General features: G+C 42.7%; 1 protein-coding gene across 7 annotated transcripts in view; it reads left to right on the forward strand.

Annotated features, from left to right (window-relative positions):
• Positions 1–17860, forward strand: part of SAP130 (Sin3A associated protein 130) — a 94923-nt gene that overhangs the window by 12682 nt on the left and 64381 nt on the right. For 6 of the 7 annotated variants that reach the window (XM_047772593.1, XM_047772596.1, XM_047772597.1 and 3 more), the window contains 6 exons: positions 1101–1225; positions 2680–2804; positions 11330–11477; positions 11640–11730; positions 11935–12039; positions 16309–16450. In XM_047772593.1, coding sequence (XP_047628549.1) covers positions 1101–1225; positions 2680–2804; positions 11330–11477; positions 11640–11730; positions 11935–12039; positions 16309–16450 — 736 coding nt within the window. The remainder of the gene's footprint in view (positions 1–1100; positions 1226–2679; positions 2805–11329; positions 11478–11639; positions 11731–11934; positions 12040–16308; positions 16451–17860) is intronic. The other variant, XM_047772599.1, reaches the window with a different exon arrangement.

Below are 17860 nucleotides of genomic sequence, written 5' to 3' on the forward strand. Positions count from 1 at the left end.
TAGTTGTGTTACAAGTATGTACATATGTCTATAAACTTAAAGAGTTCAGATTTTTAGAATGGTTGAAAAATTGTCCTTGATAGTGAGGAACTCCTCAAAGCTATGGTAGTCTAAACATGGTCATCAGTTTTAATAGGTGTCACAAATATTAATGCTGCATATTTTTGAAGTCTAGTGAGGGAGGTTACTCAAATCTGTTTACTCATAGCAATAAGATGAATTTATTCTTACAACTAAATTCTAAGAAGTTGTTAAGGTACTTTTTTTTTTTTTTTTGGTCTTTTCTAGGGCCGCACCTGAGGCATATGGAGATTCCCAGGCTAGGGGTCTAATCAGAGCTGTAGCTGCCGGCCTACGCCAGAGCCACAGCAACACTGGATCTGAACCATGTCTACAACCTATACCACAGCTCATGGCAACGCTGGATCCTTACTTAACCCACTGAGCAAGGCCAGGGATCAAACCCTCAACTTCATGGTTCCTAGTCAGATTTGTTAACCACTGAGCCACGACGGAACTCAAGAGGTTGTTAAGGTATTAAATGAGTTTTTTCAGTTACTTGATCAGAAATCATTACCTTCTACTGGAGAGTGTAAAGTTATTGTTAGCAAAATCTGTCTAATGAATGTTATGTTACAACCTAACTTCGTGGTTCTCAGAGTGCAGTTCATAGACTGCAAGAGGGTCTGTGTCACCTAACCCATCACATGCCCTTTTCTCAGTGCTGACATTTGCACTGATGCTGCAAAGGCAGTGGTGGTTCAAATGAACTCTGTCTGATGGTTAAACTGCTGGAGCCTTGGCTTGAATCCACGTAATGGCGCCGTGCTGTGCTTCACTGTCATGTACTTGCAGTTGAGGAAAAACAAAGAAGCCAGTTTCATTTAAGGACATCCTTGAAGAAGCAGCACAGATCATTGATCTTATGAAATCTCAGCCCTTGAGTGCACATTTTCTTTATTTTCTCTGTGATGAAATGGGAAGTATACATAAAGTGTTGACGCTGAATAGGAACATAATGAGTTTATAGGGAATGTAATCAGAGCTATTTAAATCATGAGCCCATTAGGCATACAAATGAAAAACTACTGTTTTTCCAGGTGCAGCTGCTGCTGCTGTGATGTCCAGTTCTAAAGTAACCACGGTCCTGAGGCCAACTTCCCAGTTGCCAAATGCCGCCACCGCTCAGCCAGCAGTACAGCACATCATTCACCAACCAATCCAGGCACGTCAGGGTGCGGGTGGTCAGCCAGCAAGTGTGAAGTGCCTCCTCTGAGTTACTCACTCTGTTGGGCCCTGTGAAAGCCCTTTGACCCTAAGTGCCTGTGGATCTAGTCACCAAGATCTAGGGAAAGTTGAATTATATACAGTGTCATGTGCTCCGCTGTAGGGATGTAGGAGAGAGGCGGTAAGGGAGGGCTTTCTGTAGGGGGGGGGGGAGCTGGCAGCAGGGAGTCAGAGAAGTGAAGGGGAGCAACGCTGAGCAAGGCAAGGAAGGTAGTGATGCTTGTACACAATGGAGAGTAAAGGCTAGTTAGATAGGATTAGAGTCCTAGTAAGGGATTCTAATTTGGATAGGGGTGTGTGAAACCCTGAACATATTATGCACATTTTTATACACATATGTAGGCTTGCTGAGGTCCATGCCTTTCAACTCCTTTTCAGGGAAATCTGTGGCCTTTGGCAAAAAAAAAAAAAGAAGAAGAAAGAAAAGCCCTTTGGAGGCCAGACTAGTAGTCTGTTTGAAACAGCTGGCTTTAAGATGCTAAGGAAGAAAGATGATAAGTTCTAGCCCAGAGCTTCCAAAAAATAAAACAAAATAAAAGACCTTGGTGGCTAATAAAACACATTTGGAGCCTGGCTGGGGCCCCAGGACTTTAGTGATAAATGGGAAGGATTGGAGGAAGAAGGGAGCCAAGGTAAGGAGCTGACCAGAGCTCACACTGTGCAGCTTTACTGGTGTAAGACGAACCGTAGCAGCAGTGCACTGGGTACGGGGCCTGGCTGAGAGAAACAGCCCAAGAGTGGGTGGAGCTTGCTCAGTTACCCTTGCGTCAGGATCAGGAAAGAGGGACTACTTGGAAGAGCTCAGATGACTGCAAGAAATGACAGTGGACAAGCAGGTGAAGCCCAGTGCAGAACTCCTCAGTCAGGTGAAGGTTTTACACGCAGACGTAGGGGTAAGGAAAGTATCTCCATGGGAAGACACCCAGAAGGCATCAAAGCACCCTGCGTCTCTCCCAGCAAAGAGTGCTGTTGCCAGGTGTTTGCCCTTAGCAGCTTGAGAGCCGGCAACTCCATCCAGCCCTGAGGAGGCCCTCTGTGAAAGGCTCCTGCTTGTGTGGTCATGGAAACTCCAGAACCAGCTAGATCTGAAGGGTCAGATCCCAATTTGTGCCATAAAATAGGACAGAATTTTGAATCTCATTGCATTTGAGAGGAGGGACTTCTGTATTATCCAACCAGAATTGAATTTTTTTTTAGATAATTCTGATTCTCAGCTTTCTAACAGCCTATCTGAAAAGAGAACAGCTTAATCAGAATGGCCTGAGTTTACTTTCATTTGAACATGAACATGCTTGTTTATAGGCCCAGGTTTCAAATCATGCTTGTGCTGTTTTTGGCATACTGTTTTATTTTGCTTTTAGTTTTCAATGCAATATTCTCTTCTCTGGGTAGTCTCGTCCACCTGTGACCACCTCTAACACCATCCCTCCTGCTGTGGTAGCAACTGTGTCCGCCACCAGAGCCCAGTCTCCGGTCATTACTACGACAGCAGCCCACGCCACTGATTCCGCACTCAGGTATATTTGGAGGTCTGAAGACCAAGCCATCCTGCTGCCCTCCCTTCTCTCTTTCCCTTTTCCTTTCCTTCCTTCATTCCTTTACTTAACTCAATACGTACATATTGAGTGCTTTTTTTTTTTAATGAGCTATTTAGTGTTCTAGATACTGAGGGTAAAGCAGTGAGCAAATACAAAAGAAATTCCCGCCCTTCAGAGTTTCTATTTTTTTTTTTCTTTGGTGTGTGTTCTTAGTTCTGGAAAATTATATACAGAGCCATGTGCAAAGTTCTCTTTTGCCATTGGGTTTATTTTTATTCTTTTTTTTTTTTTTTTTTTTTGCTTTTTAGGGCCACACCTGCAGCATATGGAAATTCCCAGGCTGGGGGTCAGATCAGAGCTGCAGCTGCCAGCTTACAGCACAATTCAGGATCCAAGCCACATCTGCAACTTACACCACAGCTTATGGCAAGCCAGATCCTTAACCCACTGAGCAAGGCCAGGGATTGAACCCACATCCTCACGGATACTAGTTGGGTTTGTAACCTGCTGAGCCACAGTGGCAAGTCCCAGTGTTTCTATTTTTAGAAAATGACTGGAGACACATAATAAAAATACATAGTTTTTCTTGGGTGGTAAGAAGTGCTTTGGGGAAAAATTAGGTAGGGCAAATGGGCTTTGGACTGACACGGGTAGTACAGAGGGTTTGTTTCATATAAGGTGGTCAGGGAAGGCTTCATTGATAAGAATATATTTGAGCAGAAAATTGAAAGATGTCGGAGTTCCCGTTGTGACTCAGCAGTTAACGAACCCAACTAGCATCCTTGAGGACACGGGTTCTGTCAGTGGCCTCGCACAGCGCGTTAAGGATCTGTCATTGCCGTGACCTGTGGTATAGGTCGAAGACATGGCTTGGATCCCGCATTGCTGTGGCTGTGGCCTCAGCTGGCAGTGACAGCTCAGATTGGAGCCCTAGCCTGGGAACTTCCATATGCCAAGGGTGCGGCCCTAAAAAAAAATTATAAATAAATAAATAAAGATGTGAAATAAACCATATGATTGTCTGGGATAAGAATGTTCTAGGCATTGGAAATAGTAAATTCAAAGGCCTTGAGACAGAAGTATCTTTACCATATAAAGAGGCTGATGGTAGGAGAGTGGCCAAAGGTTATTTTAGGAGGTAACAGGGTCCCCAGATCATGCAGGGCCTTATGAAGATGACTTGGACTGTGCTGGCCTGCAAGGGGAGGGAGGCTTTAGCAGAGGTTGGAGCAGAGCAGCACCGTGATCTAAAGTAGTTGGATCAGCTTGGTTGCTGGGGAGAGTGGCCTGTGGAGAGGCAAAACTGGAAACATTGTTCAGAAGGGTGTGGTGGGAATCCAGGAGAGAGGATTATTGGAGGTGGAAAGACTCAGTTAGATTCTGGATAGAATGTTGAAGATAATCGAGAGGACCTCTGAGAAGTTACACGTGGAGTTGGAGAGAATGAGAAAAGTCAGATTATGCCAGCACTGGTTGGCTGTGCATCTAGGAGAGTGGAGTGGCAGTAACTTGAGATAGGGAACAGGAGAAGGAGTAGGTTTGAGGGAGGAAGGTCAGACTTTGGTTTTGGGCATTTTAAAGTTGTACATGGAGATCTCCTGTGGTGTAGCAGGTTAAGGAGCTGGCATCATTGCAGCAGCTTGGGTCACTACTGTGGCGAGGGTTTGATCTCTGACCCAGAAACTTGCAAATGCCACCAGCATGGTGGAAAAAAAAAAATTAAAGTCGTGCTGATTTCTGAGCACTCAGATGAGATGTTAAGAAAGATGATTAAAAAGATCAAAAGATGTGGAGAAAGATGGAGGTGTCCTGAGTGTGCAGTCTACAGAAGAGTTCTGGAGGTGGCAGAGCTGGTAAGAGGTTTATGAGAGAGGGCATGGCTCAAAGAGACAGCTGTCAGGGAAACCGTGTTCTCATGTGAGAACTGGATTTACTAGGGCAGCAAGGTAAAGGGTGCGTTCACAGAAGAGGTGGAGGAGAGAGGGGATTTTGCTGAAGATGGATTGTAAATTATCTGTAATGAAAAATTCCAAATCTCTATCTTTGAATTAAGGAGATAGGTTTTTTGTTTGTTTTTGCTTTTTAGGGCTGTACTTGCGGCATATGGAAGTTCCCAGGCTAGGGGTTGAATCAGAGCTACAGCTTCCAGCCTACGCCACAGCCACAGCAACGTAGTATCCGAGCCGTGTCCACAACCTACACCACTGTTCACGGCAACACCAGATCCTTAACCCACTGAATGAGGCCCGGGATCGAACCCACAACCTAATGGTTCCTAGTCAGATTCATTTCTGCTGAGCCACAATAGGAACTCCAAGGAGATAAAAAGTTTAAACAGACCAATTTCCGTAGAAAAAAAATTTCCAAGCACTAGCTCCAAGAAAAGCACTTGGCCCAGACAGTTTCATGGAATTCTGCCAAACTCTGAAAGTTTGATTGACTTGTACCAAACTCTAAAAGACCAAATAAACCAACAATAGGTTCAAGGCATAGAAAAAGGAAAGTTTCCAAAAAAATTTAAGTTGTGTATCTTACTCCTTTCGTCAAATAGGTTCACATAGGTTCATTCTTGTTTGCCAGTTCTTTGATCACTTATTGGTGGTAGTTGTATTATATCACTTGGCTGAATGAAATTTATTCTCTTACTTTCATCAAGGGCTTATAGAACCAATATTTTAAGTTTTCACATATTCTAAATTGTTTTCTAGATATGCTTATACTCAAGCAGTTGTTTGGCTAGTAAAGATTTTATTTTTTTGTCTTTTTGAGGGCTGCTCCTGCGGCAGGTGGAGGTTCCCAGGCTAGGGGTCTAATTGGAGCTGTAGCCACCAGCCTACGCCAGAGCCATAGCAACATGGGATCCGAGCCGAGTCTGTGACCTACACCACAGCTCATGGCAACGCTGGATCCTTAACCCACTAAGCAAGGCCAGGGATCGAACCCACAACCTCATGGTTCCTAGTCGGATTCATTAACCACTGTGCCACAACGGGAACTCCAAGAATTTTTTTGGTTTCTATATTCTGTAAGTACTCTATAGGTATTTTTCTTCTTCTATCTAGATGTGGCTAATGCTGTACAGAAGTCTAAGTCTAGCCTAATTTTAACCCCTTAAAAAGACCTTGAGGAGTTCCCTTCGTGGCGCAGTGGTTAACGAATCCGACTAGGAACCATGAGGTTGCAGGTTCGATTCCTCCCCTTGCTCAGTGGGTTAACGATCCGGTGTTGCCGTGAGCTGTGGTGTAGGTCACAGACTCGGCTTGGATCCCACGTTGCTGTGGCTCTGGCGTAGGCCAGCGGCTACAGCTCCGATTGGACCCCTAGCCTGGGAACCTCCATATGCCGCGGGAACGGCCCAAGAAATACCAAAAAAAAGACAAAAAAAAGACCTTGATATTTTTTCCTGATTGCATAAGATTCTTTATCTTTTTTTTGTGTCTTTTTTTTGGTATTTCTTGGGCCGTTCCCGAGGCATATGGAGGTTCCCAGGCTAGGGGTCCAATCGGAGCTGTAGCCGCCGGCCTACGCCAGAGCCACAGCAACGCGGGATCCGAGCCGCGTCTGCAACCTACACCACAGCTCACGGCAACGCCGGATTGTTAACCCACTGAGCAAGGGCAGGGACCGAACCCGCAACCTCATGGTTCCCAGTCGGATTCGTTAACCACTGCGCCACGACGAGAACTCCAAGATTCTTTATCTTTGAATTTCAGCAACTTCACTAGGATGTTTCATAGTGACCATTATCTGTCAGTTTGTTTTATTTATAAAAAGTTTTCTTGAATATTCATAAATGTTTATGTATTATTTATATGTTCTCTTCCGTTCTATTTGAGGGAGATGGATGAGCATCCAGTTATGTGTTTGTTGCATCTCTGTGTGACTTCCTTATCTAAATCCATTTAACTTTTTCCTTTGAATCTGCGTACTTTTTCATGATCTTCTATGTCTCTTACTGAATTTTCAGCATTGGATCTCATGTTCTACTTTTAATTTTGCCTTCATTCCTATAGTAGCTGAATGGTTTTTTTCTGTTTTCCCGTTTATTTCGTCGTCTTTTGTTGTCTTGTCATCACTCCCATTGAGCTCTTAGATCTTTGCTTTGTGTTTTCATTTCATGGAAGCAATATGTTACTAAGTTTCTTAATTCATGGCATAATTTCCATCTGCTTGGTGAAAGCATTTGTAGTGAACATCCTCATATCTGTCCACCTTTTTTCTCTTTTTCTTTTTTTGACCGCACCCACGGCATGCAGAAATTCCCGAACCAGGGATTGAACCCGTACCATAGCAGTGACAACACCACATCCTTAATTCCTGTCCACCTTTTTTCTTGTTGCATTTTTTTTTTTGGTCTTTTTGCTTTTTCTAGGGGCGCCTCCCGTGGCACATGGAGGTTCCCAGGCTAGGGGTCTAATCGGAACTGTAGCCGCCAGCCTATGCCAGAGCCACAGCAGCGTGGGATCTGAGTTGTGTCTGCAGCCTACACCACAGCTCACGGCAACGCCGGATCCTTAACCCACTGAGCAAGGCCAGGGATCGAATCTGCAACCTCATGGTTCCTAGTCAGATTCGTTAACCACTGAGCCACGACGGGAACTCCTCTTGTAGCATCTTTTTAAATTTTATTTTATTTTTTTGCCTTTTGTCCTTTTAGGGCCACACCCACGGCATATGGAGGTTCCCAGGCTAGGGGTCGAATCAGAGCTGCAGCCACTGGCCTACGCCACAGCCACAGGAGTGCAGGATCCAAGCCACGTCTGCAACCTACACCACAGCTCACAGCAATGCCAGATCCTTAACCCACTGAGCGAGGCCAGGGATCAAACCCATGTCTTCATGGATGCTAGTCGGGTTTGTTAACCACTGAGGCACGCACGATGCTTCTTGTAGCATCTTTAAATAGAACCTTTCTGAGTCAAGATCCTTCTTTTGAGGCTTTTGGGCTATTACCTCTCTCCTGCTGATGAAGATATCACTGCTCAGAATGAGAAAGTTTCTCTTCCTGGGTCTCACCCACGTTGTTTCCCATGCAGGGATTACATGAATCTGTGTAACTCTTCATTCATGCCTTGCTCATTGGATCTTGGAACTAACTGGTCAGGGTCCAGGTACCACTTTACTGTCATCTCCCACTGTTATAAACTAAACATTTGAGTTTACCTAGAGTATGCTTATCATTTGGGAGAATTATACTTTACTGGGTTTTATCTCCTAAATTGTAGCTGCTGAAATCCTCTTTCCATTGGCTTCTGTATCCATGTTTGGTTATCACTGCCTTTGGCAGTTCTGCTACCTGTGCTGTGGTTCAAAGTTTCAGGTATCCTAGTTTTGCCAGAGATGAAGGATGCCTTCCCCTTTTCTCTTTTCCTTGTTACTGTTCCCTGAGAGGAGAAGGGGAAAATGCCAAACTGGCAGTCTCTGCCTCAGTCCTTCTTGTCCTCACTCCAAAGAGGTCAAAGAAGGACCCAGCTGAATATTGAAGGGTGGTTATGAGTCCCCTTGTTGTCAGTTAGCCCCTATTTTCTCTATTTGTCAAGTCTCTAATAGAGTCGCTATCCTTAGAGTCACCCTTGAGACCATTAAAAGAAGCCAGTCATGGAGTTCCCTCTGTGGCACAGCGGAGTGAAGACCCTGACTGCAGTGGCTCCCGTCACTTCACAGACGCGAGTTCAATACCTGGCCCTGCACAGTGGGTTAATGGATCTGGCATTGCCGTGGCTGTGGTGTAGGTCTTCCCTAAGGGAGAAAGCCATCCATTCTTCAATTTATAAACTTTATTCACCAGTATATCACTAGTGTGATTTTAAAGCATTTTGAGACAGGATCCTTATGATGAAGCATTGCTAAGTTTGGACATAGGAAATCCCAATCAGGTTTCATCCTTATGGCCAACTTTTCATGTTTTTTTCCTCCCAATTTATGTTCTCATGGTTCCAAAATACAAAAACCTGAAAAGATATAGAGTAAGGAGCATCACGCCTCTCCCCGACCTTCTAGGTTCCTTTGTTCCCTTTGCCTTTGTAAAGTAACATGTTAATAGCTTTGGGGTATCCTCCCACTGTTTCTTAAATATAGTTGAATTCAAATGCAGTTCTTAACTTTTACCCTTTTTACTCCAACGATTGTTTAATTCATGTATCATTATGTCAGTCTCCTAATTCATATGTTCCTCTTTTGGTTTTTTTTCCGTATAACAATATATATCAAAAGCTTTCCATTTCAGTACCTGGAGTTTCATTGTTCTTTTGGTAGCAGTACAAGGACCCATTGCGTTGTATAAATGGATCTGAGGTCTTTTCCAGTACTTTACTATCATAAATATTGTAGTGAATAACTTTACATTTATGTCACTATGCGTGTGTGTAAGAATATCTATAGGATAGAGTTCCCTTTGTGGCTCAGCAGTTAATGAACCCAATTAGAATCCATGAGGATGCAGGTTCTATCCCTGGCCTCGCTCAGTGGGTTGGGGATCTGGTGTTCCCGTGAGCTGTGGTATAGGTCGAAGACATGGCTCGGATCCTGCATTGCTGTGACTATGGTGTGGGCAGGTGGCTACAGCTCTGATTCAACCCCTGGCCTGGAAACTTCCATATGCCACCAGTGTGGTCCTAAAAAGCACACACAAAAAAAGAAATACCTATAGGATAAATTCCCAGAAGTGATCAGAGGGTATATGTGATTGTAATTTTGCAGCCTGTGTCTTACTGCTTTCCATGGGATTTGTACCAGTTTATACCCCCTCCAGAATATTTAAAGTGCCTGTTCCGTTATAGCCTGAACAACGGAGTATACTGTCAGTTTTGCCAATTGATTATCTCAGTCTATTTTTTTTTATGTCACGCCCTCAGCAAATTGAAGTTCCCAGGCCAAGGATCAAACCTTTGACCACACCAGCTCCTTAACCTGCTGCACCACAAGAAAACTCCATCAGTGTATTTTAAATTATATTTCTCTTCCTATGAGTAAGACTTGGAATATTTTCCCTTTGTTAAGGGGCCATTTGTGTTTTCTTTTTAGCAAACTGGCTAGTCATATACTTGGTCTGTTTTTTTGTTGGGCTGTTATTTTTCTTGTGGATTTCTGGGAGCTCTTAGTACATTAAGATTACACCTTCACCTTTGAGTCTTAAATTTGGCTGTGGGATGTTTAGTTATGTTAGGAGGTTTTCTTACTTATTCACAGAGTCAAATTTACTTATCTTTTATAGCTTTTGGATTTTGAGAACTTTTAATTTTTCTCTTCTACTTCAGGGTTATCAAAGAATTCCATCTTTTCTTCATGTGCTTTTTCATTTTCCATTATACCTTTCATCGCTTGCATATTTGTCCTGGTGTACTGTGTGAAGCATGGATCCAATTTTATTTTTTCCAAATGGAGCCATAGTCTTACCAGCCTTATTTATTAAATAATCCATTCTTCCCCTTCTAATTTGAAAAGTCAACTTTGATATCTTGTCAAGTTTTCTTACTATTTTTGCAGTTTCAGTAGCTTGTTGCCAGTTCATTTGATATGCGTTCTGTGTTGATATCCCTTTCAATTACTAGGCAGTCATAACTGAAACTTTATCATCTGGTAAGCGATGGTATAAACTTGGGGAAGGAAGTCAGTGCTTCAAGGGTCACAGGTTAAACTTATGTTTCTCAAGTTTTTCTCTAATCTTCCCACATGACATTTTGAATCTTAGTGTGTATCTTCAGCTTTGTTCACAGAGTGAAGTGTATTCATTACAATGATGCGTTCTTGTGATTGTCATAGTGTTGATTAATTGTGTCGAGGACACAAAGAATGACTTAAGGATTAATTTATTCCATTCATGGTACATCCTGATATCTTTTTTATTCTTTTTTCGGCCATACCTACAGCATATGGAGGCTCCCAGGCTAGGGGTTGAATCAGAGCTACAGCTGCCGGCCTATACCACAGCCACAGCAATGCAGGATCCGAGCCATGTCTGCGACTCACACCACAGCTCATGGCAATGCCCGATCCTTAACCCACTGAATGACGCCAGGGACTGAACCTCATGGTTCCTAGTCAGGTTTGTTGCCCCTGTGCCACAACAGGAACTCCCTTTATACCTTTTAAAATGAGGCTTAATGGCAGTTTTCTCAGTGGCCAGTTTACTTTATTGATTCACCTGTGGACTCCACAGATCTTTGAAAAAATAAAACTCTTTGGAATTCCCGCCGTAGCACAACAGGATTGGAAGCGTCTTGGGAGCACTGGGACACAGGTTTGATCCCTGGCCTGGCACAGTGTGTTAAGGATCCGGCCCTGCTGCAGTTGCAGCTTAGGATGTGACTGCAGCTTGGATCTGATCCCTGCCCCAGGAACTCCATATGCTATAAGGCAGCCAAAGAAGAGAGAAAAATAATAAATAAATAAATAAATAAATAAATGCTTTGATCCTGATCTAGCTCAAGACTATAAGTGCCTTGACTACCTGCATTGCATCTGGAGACAAGTTTGAGTCGTAACGTCTTTTTCTGTCTCCCTAGTCGGCCGACTCTGTCCCTCCAGCATCCACCATCTGCAGCAATTAGTATTCAGCGTCCTGCCCAATCACGGGATGTGACAACAAGAATCACTCTGCCCTCTCACCCTGCTCTGGGGACACCAAAACAGCAGCTCCATACCATGGCTCAGGTAAAACCAGAGGTGAAGAGCCATCTGTCTACTCTGTGGGTTAAAACCAGAATTGTGCAAAACTTGCTACAGGGCCAGCAGTGCTGAAGGCAGGGATTGCTTTGCAACGGGATCTAGTGGGAAATGTTCTTGTAATTCTCTTATGGGGTGTTCCCCCCACAGAAAACGATCTTCAGTACGGGCACACCAGTGGCTGCGGCAACAGTAGCACCAATTTTGGCAACGAACACCATTCCTTCAGCCACCACAGCCGGTGAGTCGGCAGCCCTTCCTGCCTGGGAAGCAGAAGGCACAGGTTATGGGTCCGTTTTTCATTGCTCAGCCTCTGTCAAAAGATGAGAATTAGGCTAGAAAAGCTCTCTTAACTTTCTCTAAGAGCTTTTCTTGAGTTCTTGAGAATCTTTTATGTGTGCAGAGAAGCCATTGTTGAAGAATTTCCCTTTTTCTCCTATTCCAGGATCTGTGTCACACACACAGGCACCCACGAGTACAATTGTTACCATGACAATGCCCTCCCATTCATCCCATGCTACGGCCGTGACCACCTCAAACATCCCGGTTGGTAAGTGTTGTGCAGCCTGCAGACAGAGGCTTAAAAGGAATTTTTCAGCACCTCTGACCAGGTCCTCATATAGACAGCTAGTGTTGATTTTTTGTATTGTTAATTTTCAAAGCAGCACTGACTTCGACTTAACATACAAATTTGGCATTTTGATGGTAGGGAGAGAAAAAGAAGATAACAGTAAAGCATTGAGAGCTCAGTGTAAACAATTTTAACTCTGTTTTTGACTTAATCATCGAACTTCATCTCTTCTATGTGTACCTTTAAAAAAATAAATATTAACTTTACTGATGCAAGTTTGGCAAGAACAACAGGAAAAGCAAGAAAGAAAAAGCTCTAGAACAAAAAGAACTTGTGCACTGATAGATAGTTCAGGAAAAATCTCTGGGTGATGCAATAGTGGGAAGAATGCTGAACCTCAGATTATTCACCCAAGGGTTCTTACCTGAGTGTCACCAAAGGTACTTCGTGACCATCCAAAAATTTCTTCCAGGCATTCTTATTCCCCTTATAAATATGTGTATATTTTTGATATTAAAGATTTCTGGCAGCCAAACTTCAAAGATCAAGAGCAGGGGTGGCAAGCTTTTTCTGAGGACCAGACCATGAATGCTTTAGGTTCTGCAGGCCTTACGTGTCTGTGCAGCCACTCCGCAATGGACCATGTGTAAATGTAGCATGGCTGTGTTTCAGTAAGACTGTTAATGGACACAGAAATTGAATTTCATATCATTTTCATGTGTCACACAATATTCTTTTGATTTTTTTTTTCCCCCCACAACGGCTTAGTAGTGTGAACCTATTGTTAGCTCAAAGGCCAAAACAGGCCTTGGCAGGTTTTGGCCACAGCTCATCGATGCCTGTCCTAGGAGCTAAGAGCTCACTGTTACAGCTTCCAGAGCTGAGACCATGTCCTGTGAGCCATAACACTTCCCTCTTTAACCCATAAGTCACAGGTTTTAGTTTCTGATGTTACCTGTGCCTTGTCTCTGAAATGGTAAGCGTGCCATCTTCTTTACTCCCAAAGATACAGGACAGCTGCCATGTTTTTAACATACTGTACTTTTAGAAGTAAGACTGCTTTTTGTGAGAGGATGAAGTGACACACTTAGTTGTCAGAAATCTGGTGACCAGACACAGAAGTGTGTCTCCCCTGCCTGTGGTGTCCCAGCATTGGAGTGGTCCCTCTCCCTCTGTTTCCTTCCTTTTGCATGTGAGATAAGCTGCAGCTGCCACGGACCTCTTAGCAAACTTCGAAGACACTGTTTTTTTTCTTTTTTTGACCATGCCGACAGCATGTGAAAGTTCCTGGGCCAGGGATCAAATCCACACCACAGTAGTGACTCCCCAAATCCTTAACTGCTAGGCTACCAGGGAACTCCCAAGGTCCCTTTTGCAGAATAATGGCAGGATCCAGGAAACCCTTGCTCCTCTTTTGGATCGCTGGACCATTCCAGTCCTTACATGGATATTAAGCACCACCGAAGGCTTAGCAGGGAGGATACGGCAGGCTTTCCTGCGTTACTGCTCCCTGAAACTTGCCATTGGAAAGACCAAATTTCTCCCATGCTCCTCTGAATTTAATATCACTTCTGTGAACTTTGGTGTGTGGGTTGGGGGAGTTCAGCTTTAATGCACTTTTGTTGAAAAAGATGATAGGTTTTTCCATATTGTCCTTGCAGACCGTTTTCTGGCTCTACCTTGCAGCATCATTAGTCATCCCCAGTGCTGTTAAGTCAAAGCCAGGCCTGTTCTTTTCAGTTTTGTAGTTGGAAATCTCACTGAGGAATGTGTAGTAGCTATGAAGAAAATTAGGCCAGTAAAGAGGGGAGGTGTACACTCTAGGGCTCTCTGGTTTCATCTTGAACCCTCTATGTGAAGAATTATTTACAGAGTTCTTGTTAATATCACTGTTAATATCACTCTTAGAGGGTACTAAGACACTTCCAAAGTAAACTCACTAAAAAATACCTGGCAACAAGTAATTAATATTCATTGATTGGGCTAACACTTTCAATTTTTACCTGTTCTGAGTTACTATATTGCTGTATTCTTTATTTCCCCAGCTCATTTATCTTTGTATTTTAACCGTTGACTAAATTCTACATATGAAAATCATTTGACAGAAGTGTCCCAACAGATTTAACATGTGCTACTTAATGTTATTGGTTTTGTCTAAGTTCTTTCAGGTTTATGCTCTAGTTTTGTTTTCCTCTTGTATAGTATCCCACATACTTGTTAAGTCATAATAGGATCTCTGAACAGAAGTGCCTTGGTTGTGAAAGGAAACCTGATATTAACCCTAGAGCATTGATTTTCAAGCTGGGGGAATAAGAGATATATTAAAATCACCTAAATGGCTTTTTCTAAATGTCATATGCTTTTTCCAGGTGAGATTAAATACTGAATTCAGCCATTGTTATTAAAAAGAATGTGTTCCAGGAGGAAAGCCTGAGTAACCACAAACATGAGGTTTTCGCCTGCAGTGAATTCCCGTTTCCAACAGAATGCCATCCTTATTTTCTCCACGCATAACAGTGGTCTCAGAATTATAAAAAGCAGAATCAGATGATCAGTGTTCAGAAAACAGGGATTATCTTTGGAAATAACCCCAACTTACAGTTTTCCTGTGGTTTTTTTTTTAATAATTGAAGGTAGTGACTTTTTTAATTTAGGAAAATGTAAAGATATAATTTGTGTGTGGGTTACCAACCTCTGCTTAGTTACTCTACCAAATGACAGCTGCTTTCCTACTGGAAGCATGATTTTTTCCTACTTCTATGCACACAGTGAAGAAACAAGGCTTTGTTGCTTTTAACACCCTCTCTACTTACTACTGATGGAAAATACATCATGCCAGTTTCTCTTTCTGCATTAGCCAGTGGAGACTGTCCTCACTGGTCAAACTGGGCATCCTACCCATCATCCTGCAGGAACTTCCCCAGCCGCCTCCCTCAGGAGACAGCTGTGCATTGGGGGTGGGGTGCTTATCTTTGTGCTGTTCATCTTTGGTGTTCAGTATGCTGCACTTTAGGTAATGTGATGGCACCATCTCAGTCTCTGGTGTTTCTGTGCTGGTCATTGGTGTTACTTGGGCCTTGAACCAAGTGGAGGCTGTCCCTCTATCTCTCTGAGGTGTTTTTTTTTGTTTGTTTTTTGGTTTTTTCAGATTCCCAGGCAGAGAGTTAACAGACAAGTCTGTAAGAATAGCTCAGCTGTACCTTTTAAACAAAATTTGACTGCAAATTGTAGAGGAGAGCAAACCTTGAGCCTCAGATTAAATTTGAAAACTATATGGGTTTTTGTTTTGTTTGGGGGTTTTTTTGGTGGTGGTTGTTTGTTTTTTTGGCTTTTTAGGGCACCACCCACAGCATATGGAAGTTCCCAGGCTGGGGGTCCAATCAGAGCTGCAGGTGTAAGCCAACAGCTCGGGATCTGAGCTGCGTCTGTGACCTACACCACAGCTCACAGCAATGCCAGGGATCGAACCTGCATCTCATGGATGCTAGTTGGGTTTGTTACCACTGAGCCACAGCAAGAACTCCTGTATGATCATTTTGATTTTGCCATAAAGTATTATGCAGACTCACAGGACATTCAGAAGACTTTGGTAATTAAGTGATCATCAAGAGAAGGCCTCGTCATAGATGAAGAAACTGCAACTTGGAAATTAAAGTGATCCTCTCATTACTATGACTAGCAGCATATTACTAATTAGTTATGGGCCCCAGAGTAGAATCTAAGTGTTTGCTATTTTTGCGTTCACATTTTTGTTGATTTTTTTTTTTTAACTTTCCTCCTTTTGAAAAAAGGTCTCCAAAAAAAATTTTTAATTAAGGAGTTCCCTGGGGGCTCAGCTGGTTAAGGATGTGATGTTGCCACTACTGTGGCTCAAGTTGCTGCTGTGGTGTGGGTTCAGTCCCTGGCCCAGGAACTTCTGCATGCCAAGGGCATGGTGAAATAAATAAATACATACGTTTACATTTAAATTTTTTAAAAGTCTCCAAGAAGCCAAGTCAGGGGTAAAAGGGCCTGGTTGCTCATATTTTTGTTCAAGTATTAATTTTGAACCCTGCTTTGACAAATAACAATATATCAGTGGATTATTAAAGTAATTCAGTTGAACCATATGTACTCATCTTTCATACTTTATTGTGATTAAAACTAGAAATCCAGGCGTCTTATTACTGTTTGCATTCTTAAGGTTGTTGCTGGCTAGGAATGCTTCAGCAGATGAGCAGTAATGTAATTGGATTATACTTTTTGTAGCTAAGGTGGTGCCTCAGCAAATCACACACACTTCTCCTCGGATCCAACCTGACTACCCTGCAGAGAGGAGTAGCCTGATTCCCATTTCAGGACACCGAGCCTCTCCAAATCCTGTGGCCATGGAAACCCGAAGTGACAATAGGTAGGAGGGGATGTGCCCCATTGTGTCGTTAATTATTTTGATTTTTCGGTAAAACAAATTGACCCACAAATATGGAATATGTTTCATTATTTTCAAGTTTTCCCCCCAAAACAATCTTTTAGTCGTATGAAAAGGTACTATACTTATTCAATCATTCTCCTTTTGATGAATGTTCTCCTAGTATCCATTCTTTTAAATTTGTGTATTTCTCTATTTAATTTATTTTGTGCCATTTTAAGAGTAACAGTGGCAGTATCGTGCCCCTTTATCCCTAGCTATTTCCATTTTCATCTCCAGAGAACAAGCTTTTCTTATTTAACCACAGTAAATAAGAAAAGTATGGGTATCTGCAGCAATCCTTTAGCCTTCCATTCTCTTTCATACATTGACATTTTTAAAGAGTGTATATAAATAGGCCAGTTGCTTTTGCAGACTATTCTTCAATTTGGGTTTGTTGGATTGTTCCTTGTAGATTCAGGCTGTGCATTTTTGGAGTGAATATCATTTAGGTGGTAAGTTCTAACCACTGTTAATACATCAGAGAGCTTATGCTCATGCTTTGTCCCATTATTAGTTATGTCAACATTAATTATTTAGAAAAGGTGATGTTTGCCAGATTTTTCTACTCTAAAGGTGTGTTTTTCTCCTTAGTAACTAATCTGTGTAGAATTCCCTTGAGACTGTAAATATCCAGATCCCCCAAAAACTGTCACTCAATAGTTTTTGCACCTGTTGATGATTCTTGGCTGAAGCTGTTGGTGCTTGCAATGTAATGGTTGCTAGATAGTGACTTTTTCAATCATTTTTTCCATATTTATCAGATGTAAAGAATTTTTTTCTTATCTGGAGTTCCCATTGTAGCACAGTGGAAACAAATCCAACTAGGAACCATGAGGTTGCAGGTTCGATCCCTGGCCTTGCTTAGTGGATTAAGGATCTAGCATTGCAGTGAGGTGTGGTGTAGGTTGCAGACATGGCTCGGATTTGGCGTTGCTATGGCTGTGGTGTAGGCCAGCAGCTGTAGCTCTGATTCGACCTCTAGCCTGGGAACCACCATATGCTGAGGGTATGGTCCTAAAAAAGGCAAAAAAAAAGAATTATTTTTATCTGTCACACTTTATTTTGTTGTGTATTTTATTTTTTTAAATCAACATGAGCTCATGGATTTGATTTTGTTTATTCATAATTGTAATCCATTACTGTCATCTGTTTGGATGCACTAATTGCCTCCGGGTTGGTCCTTGGGAGCCCCTTCAGACTAGTTCCTGTGGCTTTTGCTATGTCCTGGTGATTCTAGCCCTACCTTACTTCATACTGGAATGAGATACTTGAAGTTTCTCCTGAGCTTGGTCTGTCTGAGCCCTGGAATCTGCCATTTCTCCAAGGAGCACTTGGACCTTTTCATCATTT

This window comes from Phacochoerus africanus, chromosome 3 (assembly GCF_016906955.1).
Source record: "Phacochoerus africanus isolate WHEZ1 chromosome 3, ROS_Pafr_v1, whole genome shotgun sequence".
Lineage (NCBI taxonomy): Eukaryota > Metazoa > Chordata > Mammalia > Artiodactyla > Suidae > Phacochoerus > Phacochoerus africanus.